The sequence below is a fragment of the Dipteris shenzhenensis genome, chromosome 16 (genome assembly GCF_047967505.1).
Source record: "Dipteris shenzhenensis isolate YYH24624 ecotype China chromosome 16, Dip_SZ_1.0, whole genome shotgun sequence".
NCBI classification, from domain to species: Eukaryota; Viridiplantae; Streptophyta; class Polypodiopsida; order Gleicheniales; family Dipteridaceae; genus Dipteris; species Dipteris shenzhenensis.
In genome coordinates this window covers 15,112,719-15,130,788 of record NC_141611.1, presented here as the reverse complement: position 1 = coordinate 15,130,788, position 18,070 = coordinate 15,112,719, and the positions used below count along the sequence as shown (strand labels likewise).

General features: G+C 46.4%; 1 protein-coding gene across 1 annotated transcript in view; it reads left to right on the top strand.

Annotated features, from left to right (window-relative positions):
• Positions 1 to 18,070, top strand: part of LOC147892598 (uncharacterized) — a 72,897-nt gene that overhangs the window by 32,041 nt on the left and 22,786 nt on the right. The window contains exons 4-9 of the mRNA XM_087386755.1: positions 2,947 to 3,026; positions 15,181 to 15,203; positions 15,370 to 15,451; positions 15,566 to 15,714; positions 15,889 to 16,042; positions 16,153 to 16,260. Coding sequence (XP_087242881.1) covers positions 2,947 to 3,026; positions 15,181 to 15,203; positions 15,370 to 15,451; positions 15,566 to 15,714; positions 15,889 to 16,042; positions 16,153 to 16,260 — 596 coding nt within the window. The remainder of the gene's footprint in view (positions 1 to 2,946; positions 3,027 to 15,180; positions 15,204 to 15,369; positions 15,452 to 15,565; positions 15,715 to 15,888; positions 16,043 to 16,152; positions 16,261 to 18,070) is intronic.

Genomic DNA, 18,070 nt, shown 5'->3' with positions numbered 1-18,070 from the left:
ACTGCGAGAGGATACTCCGAGCATAGAGATAGGAGCATACTTTTTCCTTGGCTGATCCCTCTCAGAGCTCTATCACGGAGTTGTTTCAGCCAGATCACATGGACCCCCACGAGACGAGACCTCGACATGACCGTGACCTGGAGCCTGTGACCCGACAACTCAGACAGAAGGTTGACACACAGGAGACAGGAGCATACTTCTTCCTTGGCTAATCCCTCTCAAAGCTCTATCACGGAGTTGTTTCAGCCAGATCACATGGACCCCCATGAGACGAGGCCTCGACATGACTGTGACTTGGAGCCTGTGACTCGACAACTCAGACAGAAGGTTGACACACAGATTACACTTGGGGACATCTCCTCCTTGTTTAGAGTCGGAGCCTTGATTGAGACGGGGGTCATAGTAGCCCTAGTTAGACGCAGAGCTACGACCAAGAGACGTGTCAGGACTGCACCTTTGAGTGGCCGAAAACACTCCATTGCCTCATCCATTCTGATGTCTTGCTGATGATGATGATGATGATGATGATGTTGATGATGATGCTGAGATTGATATATAGTCGACCATCAACATGACTATGTTGTACTTAGGACTTAGTACTTACCATTCTGCATTTTTTGCATTTTGCATTGGTGTGGATGCTCTTTTAGTAGCTCCACTACCACAGCCCGTTTGTATCAGGTTTTTCAGAGTCTCATAGACCCATCGGTCTTCCGAAGACTTTAATAAACTTTCTTTCTTTCTTTCTTTCTCCCAATTTGCAAAGCACCTAGCAATATCTAAGCTTTGGTCCTTTCATTATTGGTTGGAACTAGGGTGCCTGAAACATGTTCTCTTCATCATTTGATTGAGTAAGGTTAATGGCCTTCTCCATCTCAACCTTCCTCTTCTCTTCCCTGTTTTGACTCTCTTTGGCTTCATCCAGGGTGACTTGAGGCTCTTGGGCAACCTATTTTGTGTGGGGTGTGTGTTTCGTCGCCTACATGTTTCCTTTGATGTCCTTGATCCGCTTCTTTTGTTTTAGAGATTGTAGATGATGTGTCTACGCTTAACTTCTGTGGCTTTTGAATAGGGTTTGTCATTGTCCTTATTTACGGGAATCTTTGTTGGCTTTTGAGGCCCTGCTAGTTGCATTAGTAGTAGATCCTCAATCACTAGCCGCCACTGGTTTCAAGAAAAAAAGACAAAATAGTGCCGTTTTGGCATTGTTTGTTGCTGTGACTCTTGTTTGAGCCTGTTTTCTGCCTTGCCCTCCTCTCAGCCCTCTCCTCTTAGCCCCTCTTCCCTCCTTTTACTACTCAATCTCCTCATCTCAGCTGAGAGCTCCCTCCTCTCAGGCCCCTCATTTGTCTGAGTCCCTCTCCCCCTCGTATTACAGGCTTCAACAGATTTTTCAGCCCCAAAATTTCCATTTGCTGCATTTTTTAACAACTCCCTACTCCTCTCCCTACTCCTCTCTCTCCTTTCATCTTCTCTTTTTAGTGGTTCCCTTCTCATGGCATTGAGACCGATCATATTTCTCCTTGGTGTTTGGAAGTTGATTCCCTCGCCAAGGACGACAAAGCGATAAGAAGAGGAGTACACAAGTGGAATTGTCGCTTTTGTAAAGTAACAAAAAGGGGAGGTATGGACCGTTTCGAGCTCATTTATTGGGAGTGAGGGGGCAAGGCATCTCCCCTTGTCTTTTAGTGCCAGTAGTAGACTTCTCACATTTGAAGGCATTGCAGAGAGGTTGGACAATATTGGATTATGCCTTGTGATTCTTGATCCTTGAGGTCGAGCATTGCCAGCCCTAGGTACATCAGGTTCTTCACGTGTGGTGGCACCCTTGCTTTTGTTTCTGCATCTATTCCTGCATCCTTATTGGGGAATCCTTATTGGGGAGTAGAGCTGCATCCGCACATATAGGTGCGGCTACCACTGCCAACCTGGTTAGCCATACATGATAGTGTTGTGGCCTTGTGGCATCGTGGGAGGACACATGTTGGTCCATTTCTTTTATGGAGCGGATGTACCCATGATAAAAGCTTGCAATCCTTACGTCCTATAGATATGGTGGAAGAGATTTGAGCCTTCGGACCATCATCCACACACCAAAATTTTGAAGACAGAGAAGTCTGCCACAGAGCAGCCTTTGAGTCCTATCGAAGACATGGCTGAGATGTGGTGTCACAGCGATGGGAGATGGATGGAGTGACACTAGGGCCTACTTTATTCAGGGCATCATTGCATCCTCTAGAGGGGACATATTTTCCATTAAAGCTATTGACAACTCAGAGGAGGGCAAGCTAGTCGAGAGGTTTTGTTGCCTCCAATCTGTGCTGCTGATCATCTACTACCAGGCCTATAAATAGGCCTTGGCAGTCTCCTTCTTGGCCTTCTCCATCCACGCAGCTTTTCTATGCTGCACCTGTAGCCCCTCTGCCATGTAGCCTTACTACCCGTAACCCTCACGATAGGTCCATATGCCTCTGTAGACAGCTCTAGTGATCAGTTCTCTGGTAAAAAATTAATTAATAGCCATTTGGGGTGTTTGGAGGGTTTTCTGTGACACTAGTGTGGGAGGCTGTGCCAAGGTGCTCAATTTAGTATGCAGATTCTCTGAAATAAGCCATGGTATTAGTGTCCTATAAGTGTGAATAATACACATTTCCAATGTGCATCATAGTATTGTAATCTTTGTCCTGTTCTGTGGTAAATCCTTCTTTTTGTAAAGATGTATTATCTAAACAATTATGGATGTTCACACTTTTTCTGCTCTTTCAATCAAGCACATGTTTTTAAATTAGCATGTTCCTTAATTTGTTCAAATGGGTTCATGTTGAGTTTAAGCATGCTCTTAGATCATGTTCCTAGTTCATATTGATATATATTTGGTGGGTTTTTTCTATGTGGACGTTTGTTTTTTCCCCTCTTTAAATTAGTGCTTTGTTTTGTACCTTGTAGGGATCTCTATCACATCAACGGCATTGGTCTTTGAGACAGAAGGCTTTCAAATCACTTTGCTTGACACACCTGGACACCAGGTCTCTCTCGCACTGTGTGTGTGTGTGTGAGCTAGAAGTGTTTTACCAACAATCAAATCACTCTTTGATTGTCTGCAGCTCACTACATAGACTATGATGTATATCTGTCCTACATGGATATTTTCTCTTGATGTACTTTTTCAGCTTCCCAGTTTTGGGATAGCTTCTTTGTAATATAAAGGATTCATAGTTTTCACACCCCCCCCCCCCCCGCCCCCCCCCCCCCCCCAAAAAAAAAAAGAGTGTGTGTGAGCTAGAAGTGTTTTATGAGTGTTTTAAGTTCTTCTGTACTAGCCGTTCTTTTGTGGAGCAGCTTTTGCTGCTTTTACTTGTCAATATTTTATTATGAGTGGTAGTTGTCCCACTTTGGGACAGCTATGAATGTAAATGCTTTCTTAATGCAAAATTTCTCTTACAAAAAAAAGTGTGTTTGTGTGTGTGTGTGTGTGTAGAGATATTGGAGAGGTGCGAGGCGATGGAGAGCTCTGGAGCCCCCGCAGCCCTGGTCGACTCTGTGTCTTCCTCTGTTCCCTCCCTGGTTTTGCCCGTACAGCCCTGGTCTTCCACCTTGCAGTATTCATCGCCATCCGTACAGCTGCCGTCAGCTGTACAGAATTCCGTACAGCCCGTACAGCCCTCCCGACGCTTGTAGTTCTCTGTACAGCCTTCGGTTCAGCCCTTCGTACAACCCTCCATACATGTACACGTGTACCTACTTCATCCGTACCTAATCCACATGCTCCATCCGTATTCGCAAAATCCGTACACGTTTCCCCGTCCGTACCATCCGTACAGTTTGTACGGTCATCCGTACATGCTCCCAAAACATCTTTTGTTTTTTTTGCTTCCTCTGTTCCTCTTGCTTGAGTTTTCATTTGACGGAAGCGCGGTGCTTTGCCTTCTTCATCCTCTTTCAAATTGGCAAAGCTTGATCTCGCAGATGGCCCTTCTTCTTCCCTGTAGCTGGATCTTCTGCGTCAGTTATGCTCAGCCTCTGTCACAGATGTTCCTTCATCGGGTTCCCCATTTGTTTTGTTCATTGGATTCTGCCCTTCTGGTTTCAGGTCTTTGATAGGCTCAGCAATTTGGAGTCTGTCTCTACTTTATGGGCAGGGTTCTTTCTGCTGCTCATCTTCGTCGTTGGGTTGAAGCCGTAATGGGTCCGGATTGTATTTCGTCCTTTGTCTTTCTGGCCAAAGGATTTTATTATGCCCATGTTTCTTCGACTGATGTGGTGGAGCGGCTAGTCAGTCGTGCTGGTGTTCCTGGGGCTGGTTTCTTCGCTTATGTGATGCCATGGGATCCACTTTTCGATCTTTCTGCTACTCTTCTGACTCACTGTCCAGTTTGGATTACTCTCAAAGCGCTGCCTGTGCCTCTTCTTCAGCATCTTCCTACTCTTGCAACGCTTTTGGGAAGGCCTCTTCATGTTCCGCGACAGGAGTTCTTGCAAGCTTCCCGTGATGTTCGCCTTTGCGTTTTGTGGGATATGACGCAGCCTGTGCCATCTACTCTGGATCTTGATTTGGGATTTGCCCATCCGATGCGCATCAGGCTGCATTTTACATCTTTTCCCACTGCATGTTATCGGTGCCGACAGGTTGGTCATTTTGCACGTGATTGCCCTTCTACATCCAGGCCCACTCCTGCTCCTTCTTCAGCTGTCAAGGTTGCTCTCCCTTCTCCTCCGGTTTCTGCTATGGCTTCTTTGGAGAAGCCTTCTATTGCTCCGAAGCACTATTGGAGGAAGGTAGATAAATCACATGCCAATCTTCCTCTTGCTGAAGAAGCTTAGGATTGCACCCCTGTTAAGCACCATTAGTCTCCTTCTCCTTAGGATATGGATGTGCCCCTTGCAGAGGGGATTTTACAGGATGATCTGCATGCTCTCTCTCAGGATGTTGCCCTTGCTCTTTCTTAGGTTGATCCTCAGAATGAAGCTGAAATGCTGAGTCCTGCTTTATTAGATGTAGCTCTTCCATCGGAGGATACAGATGTTGATTTAGCCTCTTTGCCTTTGATGCTTGTGCCAGAGTCTTCTTCTGTTTGGGATGTAGAAGTACCTTTTTTATTGGAATCTTTTCATTCCATGTTACAACAGGTTTTTGACCCTGTGATTCAGAAATTTCGGGTACCAGCCTATATCAAGAAGAATCACAAGGGCAAAAAACAGCTTGTTTTTATTGATGGCTTGGTTTCATCAGTGCATCAGTTTTTACAGAACAACAATTTGAAACTGGAGGATGCTGTGTTTGATCCTCCTCTAGCTTGATATGTAACTTTTTACTTTGGCTGCCTCATGACTTTTGCTCTGAGGCTTTACTTGTAAATTTTTTCCTTGTACTTATTTGGTGGGTTTTTACCTCCTTTGAGGTTTCCCACACAGAAATATGAAATTTCACTAAAAAAGTGTGTAGATATTGGGCTCTTTGGACTTTGTGGACTGAATATAACATGGCGTATCTGCACAGACAGTTTTACTCAGCGATATCAGTTTTTCAGAGCCTCTTTGAGACAATCTGTTTATGATGCCTGTCAGGAGGGTGATCTTCATAGCTCTTGCATGGAGATTGTTTTCTTGTGTTTTTGATGTGCATCAGATTCTACTCTTTCGAGAATCTCTTTGTAAAATATTGAAATTGTAATATTATGACTGTGGAATTACCCCCCCAAAAAAAAAAAAGTGTGTGTGTTTCTTTTTCTTCCGTAGATCTTTGCAGCAATCTCTCTTTGATTGTCTGCAAACTCACTTCATAGATTCTGATGTATATCTTTCTTATACTAAGATTTTTTGTTGATGTATTGTCCAGCTTTCCCTTTTTGGGAAGCTCTCTTGTAATATAAAGCAACAAAAATTTCACTAAAAAATATGTGTGTGTGTGTGGATCAGAAAATCGATAAATATTCCCGCAGCAATCCCTTTCGGATGTGTACGTCCAAGAAGATCTTCCTCGAGTCTAGTTAGAAGCGTTCTTTCACTGTATGTTGTTCTTGAGTAGAAGTTACTCCCCCTTGGTGTAGCTTCGAATGTACATTTCTGCTTAATGATATGCTCCCTTTTACCCCTCCAAAAAAAAGTGTGTGTTTGATTATACATCCAAACATATTTATAACCAAATAAATTTAAAATTTTTAAATATACATATACATAGATAAATCAGATGTATTTATGTACACACTTTTTTTTAAGTGAAAACTTTGATTGATTATATTACAAGAATAGTCACCTCAAAAAAGAGGCGCTAGAAAATACATCAACTGAAGATCTCAGTATAAACCAAATATACATCCTGATCTATTTGGCGAGTCTGCAAGCAATCAAAGAAAGATTGCTGTAGAGAATGCTTAAAGAAAGCAAACAAAGAAAAATTGGGATCCATAAAGTCCAAAGTGCCCAATAGCGAACCCAAACAAAGGAAAGATGAAACTCCGGTCACTATGGATGAAAACCAAAGAGCCAGGGAAATTTTTCGAAGAGAACAGTCTAGAATCTCACTCGTAGCCTCTATCGAAGAGAATCCAGAAACTGCCGAGAAGACAGGCAATGCCAGAATAAATGAGGCACAGTCTCCTGAGAAATCAAACACCGATGACATAAAGCAGGAGCAATGTAGCTACGGGCTAGCAACTGTCCAAATGGAAAAATTCCCAGAAGCATTCGCCATAAAAAAACATGTTGCCGAAGTGGAACCTTATATGCCCAAAGTTGCCGCAGTCTTTTTCTCCACCACTTAGTTGACCGATGCATTCGCCAAAGAGAATTACCCCTTTCTGAAACCTAGGGGTGAGGCAAAAGGATTTTGTATAATGCAGGCATAGTAATCTGAGATAACCTCAAAGGACGAGAGGAGGACCCAGGGGAAGTCAATGTCCAATCCTGTAATCGATCTTGGAGTTCCAAAGGGGGAATCGGAACCAAAGGCAAAAGCATACAAGGGATTTGCTGTCACAAAGTACGATAATGAGAACCCAAACCATACTGTGTGGCTGCTAGGGAAAAGGGAAGCATAGAGCCATCATCATGAATAACATTAGCAACAATATTGATCCCTTTAAAAGAAATTCCTGTAAAGCAAGCGAAGGCTGAAAAACTTTGGACCAGTGAATGCTTTCAACCCGCAAAGAACTACCCATCAGAGAGTGTTGACCATGCCATTTCAAGTGAGACAGAATATGCTTCTAGTCAAGAAGCAAGCTGGAGACCATAGGGCAGCCATGCAAAGTGCCATCAATGCACCCAAACAAGAAATCCCACTGAATGGGTTGCCAATGACCAAAAGTAGGAGTACTGATATGTGTGACCAGAGATTGAATCATGAGAGCCCAGGGCTGATCACCTTTCAGAAATTGCAGCAACATTTTCCCCCTGTGAGCAAGGATGTGCTCTTGGATATTTATGATATTCAAACCTCCATGCATCTTAGGGGAACAAATTTGATGCACCGAAAGCAATCTGAGACTTTTTCTGCCATGTTTGGAACGCCAAAAGATCTCCATAATGACATACATAAAGGAATGAAGATCTGCCTTGGTGAACATGATCAAAGGCAAATAAAATTGAATGTATGCCACAAGTATTGACTGCACTATTCGGAGGTGAACATGTAAAGGCCAAGTTGCTGTCGACGAGTAAGTCCCCAGCCCAAAGGATAACCAAGGTGTCGAACCAACTGAGTGGGTGGGATGATCTTGTTAGAATTATTATTATAATTTAGCAGTGACCAATGTAATGTAATAAGTAGGTTAGGGGCACTTTTCCCTCATTTAGAGGTTTTTTTCCCTAACCCTAGTTAGTTCACTAACTACGGTTAGTGAAGGATAAGGTTTTGTCACTTAGACAAAACCTATCCCACTTCTTGTATTACTCACTTCTTCTATTGCAAGCACTACGTTCAGCTCTCTAGCTCTCATACTCTCTTTTCTAACATTTGGTATCAGAGCATCTACTTCTCTCCCCGGACTTTTGCCATTGTCCGTGTGTGAGAGTGCTCTTAGATCCTGAGCTCTCGCTTTCTAGACTAGCTCCCACATCTTCTACTTCAGCTCCCAAGCTCACGTAGCTCAACCTGCGCACCAGCCTCTAGGTGTCGTACACTCTGCCCTACAACCTGCGCTCCTGGACTGTACAGCCTTCCGCTTCATCGTCCGTACAACCTGCATCAGCTACAGCCGCCGTACAACGTACGGACTTCCGTACTGCAGCTCGTCGTCCGTACGCTGGTCCTGCGATGCTGTCTGTACAAGTCAGATGGACTGTTCCGTACAGTAGTACATTCGTCGTATAGTCGTACATTCGCAGCTAGTCAGTACATCAGCCGTACGTGCACCGTACTACTTGTTTCGTACAGATCTGCGCCGATTGTCCGTACAGGAAGGAGGACCATACGTCCGTACATAGGAATCACTACATCCGTACATTACGTCCGTACAGGTTGCTGCAAATCCGTACATTTTGCAAGCTCTTCTGGCAGATGATGCATTTTCTGACAAAGGCATCCACCTCCCGTCTCAAAGTGGCCAGTAGAAAAAGTGCTCCACTACCTTCACTGTCAATTATAGGATTGACTAGAGTGCTAAACTCAGGACAAGCCAAGCCTGCCTCGCTTTGTAGGCCCCATCTCCTCTGCGCACGGATTCCAAGTTTGAGTGCCAACTCCGGAGAGAGAAAGTTTGCACGAGCCCTTGAGTCAAAGAAGATAAATGACATCTGATCTCTCACTTTGCCTCATGCCTTACAAAGCTCCATAGCATCCCCATTGGGCTACTTACCGATCACATCAGGCATCCATCCCGTAGAAGGCTTAGACTTCTTGCCTTTTTGCTCATCCCTATCATCCATTTTCCCTTTAAGATTGCATTTTGGGCATTCCTGTGCCACATGCCCCTCTTCCTTGCAAAAGCATTTATTGGTCTCCACCAAAGCTTTCCTTTCCTCATGTGACAGCCAATTAAAGCCTGGCCTATCATGGTTTTTCCCTTTGTTGAATGGAGCCTTGGAAGCATTTCTTGGCTTCCATTGAAATTTGTGGCTGGAATAGAAATGCAGCAAAGGCCCAGGGCTCACCTCTATGAGAAGATGGTGATTATCGTGGCAATGGAACCCCACTAAAACCGGCCTCTAGCAAGCTAAAGGGCAAGAGCAAACATTAAGAACAATGAAATGGAGGCTAGAATGCCCCTCCTCAGAAACCATACACAAGAGACGCAGATTGGCCCCAAATGCTTTGGCGCCTATTTCGGTATTTATTTATTTCTTCTGGCAATGGAAAATGCTTTTACAACAAGGGCTCACCCTTGTACTCTGCTTCATTGGCAATTCCACTGTCCAAGCCAATTCTGGCTTCAATAGGCATCCAATCCCAAGCACGCACTAGCACCCAAAGAGAGAGAAGGCACAAGTTCTCAAAATGCGTGGAGAAGGACCGTACAGCCAGCCTCGAAATATGTATAACAGGCCTTACAATGGGCAAAACAGCCTCGAATGGTGTGCCAAATAATTCGTACAGCTAGGGAATCTGCCTTGGGCTGCGTGAAGGAGATCCATACCACCACAATCTGCCTTGGAATACATGCTAGGCGATCCGTACAGATCGTACAGCTATAAAGGGTGTGAAGAAAATCCGTACGGATGATCACGGGTGAGCAGGAAGAGCCGTACTTGAAAAATGAGAAGTCTCAAAGTCCAAGGTAGAGAGAGAAAACCACATGCCATCACATGCAAAGAAAGGATTGCCATGTGGCTCATTAAGGCCTCTAACCCACTCACCAAGGACACACCTATGCCTTACCTTGGGCCCAACATTTTGATCCCTCTTTTCCTTGCCTTGGCCTAGTACTTTTTTTTGTTTTTTTCAAAGAAAGGAACCTTCTATTAATGCTTGAAAAAACTTCATACAAAACAGCAGCCCCGAAGGTGCTGAGTATGGAAAAACCCGATAAAGGTTGAAAGAAGAAAACCAAACTATAGCGAGCGACCCAAATGTTCCACGACGGGATACTGGCTACTACCTCTCACACGCTATCCTGTGGAGGGGAATGAGGATCCGGGCTATCAGGAGGGACCGCCTCATGGAGCTCTATCCTCTGAATGCTTTGACCCTGTATTCGGCCAGCTGGAGAGACCTTATCAATCTGGAATGCATGACCTCCCTCAGTCAACCCAGCCACCATCCCCCAGGTGTAGTCCCTCTGAAGGCTCTGCATGCGTGTCATAATCCAGAGGGCTCCCATTCAGATCCTCTCTGCGCTACGACAGCTCTAAAGACAGTGAGGGATCTTTCTAGAACTCCAACAGAGTAGCAGTGACACTGCCCTTTCACCCGCATCTGCTCCAACCACGGCCTATGGGCAAGCCTCCGTGGGCGGCCAGCCAAAAAAAGTAGGAGATCGATGTCGAAGAGTCCATCTGAAGCCTCTTGCTAATCCGAGTGGTATAGGAAAAGAAGGGCACCTTGTCCACTTGCTCGGTGAGGCCGATCCTGAAAGGCCAAAACCAATCCCACTGGACCTCCCTCAGGGGCTTACCTTCCCAAAGCTAGAGGCTCCATCTAGGGGCATCCTGCTCTAGGATGCTGGGAGGATCAATGTGCCACTACTTCCTTAATCAGCCCACGACTCTAATCATCTGCCAATGAATCCCATCCAGATTGCTCTGCATCTCCGGATCAATGATATCCAAGCCTCCCTATGCCTGTGGCATAATCACCGTCTGCCAAGGGACTCGGGCTCTGGTATTCCTCATGTTGTTTGAACCTGCCCAAAGGAAATTCCGAACTAAGCATCGGAGCTGTCCAATGCACCCTCTGTGAAAGCACTAACAGGAGGCAATGTACAAAGCCGTGGACTTGGTTTGCTACTAAGGCACGACCCGCTAGGGAGAGTTTGGCTGAGCTCTTGTAGAGAAGCTTGCGCCGAACACTCTTAAGAATCGGGGCGATCAGGTGCTCTACTGTAATATGAATACCCACCTGACACCCAAGAGGTATCTTGTTGTCTGGTCGCATGGTGTCCTGTGGAAGCCAAAGGCACTCCCCCACTCTCAAATCTCATGTGTCACCTCATAGCCTGTGACGAAGCCGATGGATTTTGTCTAGTTTATCCGTGCACCGGAGGCCTCACATTAAGTACCCAGAGCTCCCCGGACTCTCTCCGAGCTCACTATGGTGCCCTCTACATACAAGGTTGTGTCATTTGCAAACTCGGAATCCAACAGCTCTTCCTCCCGTTTGAGTGGGAGCCTCAACCCTGTGAGGCTCGGCACCTGCGATCTCAAGTAGTGGCCCAACGCCTCCCCACAAAGAGGAAGAGAAAGGGAGCTAGGGGACAGCCTTGGCAGACCGAGCGCAAGAGAAAAAAGGCCTTACCCATGTGTCCACCTATAAGCATCTAACTTGAGCTCCATGCATAGAGTGTAGAGACTCCTCTAATCCATCTGTGTGAGAAACCCAACCTCTGCATAGTGCCCTCCAAGAAAGACCACTTCACCCTGTCGTAAGCCTTCTCAAAATCCAAGAGAAGGATGACCAAAGGATGTGACTCCTCCTTGGCCCAATCCACTGTCTCCTAGAACGTGAAAATGTAGTCCAAGATGCTGCTCTCCTATCAAGTCTGTGTGTCGTGGATGATGTCAGTGAGATAGGTGGCAACCGCAAACTCAAGACCTTAGCAAGGATCTTGTATGTGGTGTTTAGCAGGGTGATCAGTCTCCACTGCCGGATGTATGGCCTATCTCCCCCTTTCGGGATCAAATAAATCCATTCCCTGCTCAGGGACTGAGTAAGTAAGGGAGCCTATGTTGAAGATCTCCTGGCAGGCTGAGCGGAAAAGGTTGGCAATGATCTCCCATAAGTTATGAAAGAAGACCGAAGTCAAACCATATTTGCCAATACACTTGTGGGTCAGAAGGGCCTTGAGGGCTTCCCAAAGCTCCTCATTCGTGAAAGGCTCCTCCAGGCTCTCGTACGACTCCCTCCAAACTATTGTCGGAACATGGTCCCAAACTAACTCATGGGCCACAAGGCAAGCTGGAGTCACCCTCTCCGCCTGAAAGAGATGGCTGTAGAAATCTGTTGTTAGCTCTAAATTTTATTTCTAGATTAGTGTGCAAGATGCCCTGCAGATTCCGTAATTGCTGTAGCTGTGTGCTTACCGATCGAGGCCCATTGGTCTGAAAAACTGCTTCGTCATTCTATCCCCCTGTTGAGACCAGCAGGCGCGGGTAGAGTGGTAGGAAAACTCAGCCCGCCGAACACAGAAGCTCAAGGCACGCACTCTCAAATCTATCCCTGAGCCACTAGGATCATGGGTCCTGTTCCTTGAGCCTCTCTATGGAGACGAGGTCTCGTCGCCGTGCATGCTCACGCTCTTGAAGCGCCCTCCTCCGCCTAAGGGTGTGAGAATGCAATTCCTGGCTGCTCCTCTCAATCGCATTTGCCACTCACGAAGCCCAGCCCTCGCAGGGTACCGACTCTGGCTACAGCCAAATCTCTACAATAACTAGCTGAACCTCCTCATCCTGGAGTAGGTCCTCTGGAATGTGGACTCCCTTTTGGGGAAGACCACGAGAGACTGCTCTAGGTATAATACTGCTGGAGAGTGGTCTGACATCGTGGTGCCTACTAGAATCCCTGTAGAGCCACCTCTGTGGAGTGCCCAGTCCCCAACGTATAAGCGATCCAGTTTCTCATCATGTCGCCTCTGGCCAAATGAGAAGAGGAGGCTGCCAGAGATCCTGTTGAACTCTTGCTCTCTCCACGGGTCTCTGCCACTGATTGTGAAGATGAACTTCTTCCACGTGCTCCGCTCTGTTGGTGGTATCTCGGAAAAGGAGGCACCCCCCTGCTTGTCCTCCCCAAACTCTAGGTTGTTGAAGTCTCCTCCAACGATCCAGGAATTAAAATATGACAGATTCTGTGTTAGCCTCCTCAAAAAGGTCAGACGGTGGTGTCTGCACGTCAGGGCATACACATTCAAGATCCCATCCTGGACTCTCCCATCGTGACTCCCATCCAAACTGCCTTCCCTGAGATAAGTTCACCCTGATCGTAGACCTCTGGGGCCACCGCTTGGGAGACCGAGTTGCAGACCCCTCCGCTCCGTCCTACGGCAGGAGACCACACCTCTGGGCCTCTCCCAGGAAGAAGGTGATGGCATGGTTGGATGTCTGATGCTGAGAACATGTGCTCCTCTATCAAAAGGAAGTCCATTGCTTGCCCTACCGCTGCCCTTTGCAACTCTTGCATAAGGACCAGGTGCTGGGTTGAATGATTGAGAGGAGGGCGGGGAGGGAGATGGAGAAGGAGGGCAAGGAGGCGGGGGGGAGACGGAAAAGAAGGCGGAGAAGGGGCAGGAGGCAGGGAGGAGGAGAAAGGGAAGGAGGCGGAAGGGGAGTAGGAAGGGAGGCGGTAAGGGGAGAGAGATGAGGTGGGGGGGGGGGAGGCGGAGGGATGGAGGTGGGAGGGCGGCAGAGAAGAGGTAGAGGAGGTGGTGGAGTGGAGGCGGGGCTGGAGGCGGGAGATGGCAGGAGGAGGGAGAGGAGTGGAGGTGGGGGAAAGAGGGGGAAGGAGGAGGCGGGGATGGAGGCAGGAGAAGGCGGAGGAAGGAGGAGGCTGAAGGGAGGCGGAAGATGGTGGGGAGGACTGGCAGCAGGAGCAGCTAGGTGGGAGCAGGTCTTGGCCTAGTCCTTGCACGTAGTGGGTGCCCTTAGAATTCGACCCTACTTTAACATCAGATTTTAGGGGCTTTTAGGAAGTTTGCACTTCCTCTAGGCCAGTCCCCCACGGCCAAAGTATCCACGGGTTTATTTGCACATAAAAATCACGTCCCTGTGACAGACGCCGTGGGTCTCTAGAAAAATAGTATAGCTGCTTATGCTTGGGCATTGATACGACATAAGCATTGCTTTTCTTGCTAGGGATGCCTACCTTTTGTTTTTCAACAAATTTTGTTAGCTCATTTATCTTGTCTTTCGTTTTCTCTTTTTATTTTTAATATGAATTTGTACAATTGGATATATTCTGGGCTGTACTAAATGCACCTTTTCTATCTTACTTGCTGTATACTGTCTTGGCACTTCATCTTTGTTGTATATGAAAATATTTAAAGGCCATTATTTGCATCTGCATGAGACTATCATTGGCAAAGATAGGACTCCCTTTCAAGGCAGCCCTCTTCGCCACGATGACAAATCTTGCCTTTGCATCCTTCAATTTGACTATCCAGGGTTTCTCTTGTGAGTAATCTTTGCTTAGTCTCCAAGAATTATCAAATTTGGGCTTGCTCCTTCTTGAATTGAGAAAGAATGAAAGAAAGTTTATTAAAGTCTTTGAAAGACCGAAGTGTCTATGAACCAAATACGATGAGCTGAATGGGTTAGAGGCTCTAAGCGGGCAGCTGCACCCAAGACAAATGCAAACCTACAAAGTATTTGATCCCATGGAGAGGATGGGAACTACAGTTTGGTATTACTATGGTGGTCCTCTATATGCTGTTTGAGGAGCCAAGTCCACTGGGTGGCTGAGAATGGATAAGAGGTTCTTGACCGAGAGAGACTCCAGTGGTGGCCAGTGCTGCAGGGGCCTGAAACCCCTGATAGAGCGTTAATGTTGGTCAGTCTACGTGGTCCACTGTGGTCTCCTAGCTGTAGCTCTCCATTAGACAAGTGCCACTGCCACACCTGTGGAGCGGTGCCCCTGGTCTGGCAAACACGGAGGGAAGATCCCCAAGATCCCCAAGCTTAATCTATGCATGGACACGCTCACAGGTTTGTCATGTCTCTTGCTCCAGTCTTCGTCATGCCATCTCCCTTGGGACTGCTGGTCCGTTCTATCCGACTAATAAAACTCAGTGATCACGCTCTGGTGGATTCTGGCTGATCATCTTTTAACAGAGGCCTTTCAACAGCTTTAATATTTGTTTTCTACTGTTGTAGAGTCTTTAATATAATGAGATAAGTCCACCTTTTATTTTTGTTATTGCAAAAGTGATGCTTTTATAGAGGAATGTGATAAATCATGCTTTTCTAGATAATGTCATAAATGAGAAGTCCTCTGTCACTTCGTGTGCTACGTCAAACAAATTGTTTCTTTTTTTACAAACCAATAAAGAGTGTTGGGCTGTGTGAATAGCTGCCTAAGTTCTCTATTTTTATTTGCAGGATTTTGGTGAAGATACGTATCGGTAAGGTGCTTTCTTCCAATGAGTGTGCTAAATGCATTCCTATATTTGTCTGAATTGACTTGTCCTTATCTAGATCTAATTGCTGCACTTGTCATATTCAACACTTTTTTGTTAGTTGCAAAAAGCTCTGATACAGGTAAGTGGTCATTTTCAAAAATTTCTCCAGCACCTTGGCTGCTGCGGATAACGCAGTTATGCTGGTGGATGCTGGCAAGGGTTTGGAGCCACAAACAAAGAAGCTGTTTGAGGTTTGCTTTACAGATCAGGCCAAAAAAAGAACTTCTGATTGATGGAATTTATTAAACTATCCAAGTCGATGTGCTTGTTTATGTGATATGTTTTTGATTGGAATATTACTTCAGGTATGCAGAATGCGTGATCTTCCAATATTTACGTTTATAAACAAGATGGATCGTCCAGCCTTGCAGCCCTTAGAACTCTTAGATGAGATAGAAAAGGAGTTTGGGCTTTCCACACATGCAGTAGATTGGCCCATTGGCTCAGGTGACAGGTTCGTCTTTCTAGGGAAAATGCTCAGTGTGGTTCAGTACATAGTTTTTTGTGTGAGGGTTCTTTTTTTTTCTTTACAGCTCACTTTTTTCAGTGGCAATTCAATGCTAGATGTAAACAGAGTATCACATTGAGGGCTTAAGTCGTCCCATCTTTGATGCATGATTCACTGTAGGTTCATGGGATTATATTACAGACCAGACAAACAAGTACATCTGTTTGAGAGGGACCAGAGGCATGGAAGCAAGGAAGCTTCTGTACGTGTTCTTTCCTGGGGGGATCCTGTGCTAAAGGACATTATTCCAGAAGACATGTATGCACAATTAGAGGTGGTCTCCTTAACAAAACGTTTGCACTTCAACAAGAAGATGTTTTTGGAGGGGATGTATCATATTTAACATTGGATTCTCTCTATTTAGATTGTGAGTTGTTTTCACAGGAGGAGATTGAGTTTCTTGAGGAACTGGCACCACCTCTGGATCTTGCAAAGATCCATTCTGGCCAGTTGTCACCTGTATTTTTTGGCAGTGCTATGAATAATTTTGGGGTAAGTGTATTCTCAAAAAAAATTCCACTTCAACTGCTGCTCCAACATAAACTGATGTTGTTATCTAAGGGACACGCCTGCCATTTTATTATCTGTCATCTTTTGTTTGTACCAATCTTTGTGTATTGTCAAAGAGTGAGTTCTTGAGTAGAAGTTGCTACCCCTTAGAGCAGCTTCGAATGTACATGTTCTCTTAATGATATACTCCCTTTTAAAAAAAAATGTGTATGTGTGTGCATGAGAGAGAGAGAGAGAGAGAGAGAGGGAGAGAGAGAAAGAAAGAAAGAAAGATGTATTAACGTCTGCGGGAGGCCTCGCAGGCCTATGGGACAAATGTGCGAAAACAAAGTAAACTCATACAAGCCATAGGGGGCTGGGGCAAAGGGCTCGCTAAGGCCCTCGCTGAGTACTAGAAAACACATAAACTGAAAATACTAATGTAGTACATCATATCAAGTCAGGCCAGAAAAGCTAAATAGTGTGTAACATGAGTGGGGCATGTTAGGCGCGCAGGGCTAATGCTCCAAGAACATGATCCGGCTCCATGTATCCAGGCTCCGTGATAGCTCTCTGGTGTGACAAAGAGCTCACGTATCTGCATCTGTCGAGCTGTCTGGCGCTGTGGTGGGGGGCGTGGTCTCCTAGATCTCTGGATCCGATGGGGTATGTCAAGTGTAATGCCACGTCTCTGTCGGTCGCCTCTGAGAAGAGCTGAGATAGGTCTAACCTCAATCGTGTGTGCTCTGGTCTCTTGTCGCATGTGAGATCCCCGTGACCCTCGTCCAGTAGTGTTGTCGTGTCGACTCCCTCTACTGACCCATCTATCTCTCATGTCAGCTAGCTGCTCCTCCTCTACTCCCGAGTGCCCCCTGGAGCTGACTCAAATGCATAGAAGTTGGTGACCTGCCTTTGCGCTCGGTCCACCTCAGTGTCCTGTGACGTGGTGGTCGCATCCTACTGCTCTCTGATCCGTCGCAGTAGTGTCTCTCTGTGTCTCCGCATCTCCATTAGGTTGAGCCCAATACAGACCTGATCGTGGAAGTGGATCAGTCGTAAGAGTGGGCCAAACCCGTGTCCCTCCTGAAAAATGCAATGGTAGCACCCTTGGATCTTGTAGTAGGCGGGACATATACAAAGAAAGTGCTCCTCGGTCTCGACCGGACCCATTGTGCATAGCATACAAGTCCGCTGCTCTCTGGGTATGCCTGCAGCTCTCCCTGCCTCAATCCTCAGCTGATGGGAGGAGACTCGCATCTGTCCAATGGCAATCCTCAGTGCATGTGAGACTCCTCTGTCCTCAAGATGCTGGGGTCTGATGCTGAGGCCATCCTCCGATACTCTCAAGAAATGGTCATAGTAGAGCTGGGTCTTGGTGGGAAAATCCTGGTCCTCCCCCCAAGTCCGAAGTGTGTGAAGCTGGAGGAGGTCTAACCGTATGATGCGGTTAATCTCATCTCGTGGAATCAGCTCGGGGGGTGCATCCATGCTATACTGAAAAGGAGGGAGCCTGTCCATCTGAATGCCATGACTGGCGAACCAAGCAGAGACGCGTGAATACCATGCTATATCAAACCCACTCTCTGCCAGTCAGATAGAGGATTCCAATGCCAGTCTCGGTAGCCTCTCACGAGGTAGATCCCAGACTCTATGGAGGAAGGTCACTGTCTGAAAGGTGGCATCGATCTGAAGAGGGGTCATAGCAAACTCTGCGTGTACTATCTGATGGGGGACTGAGGGCTTACTACGAATCATCCTGGATCCCATGATTATCTGTAGCCGCTCAAATCTCTTCCACTCTGCTGCTGAAATA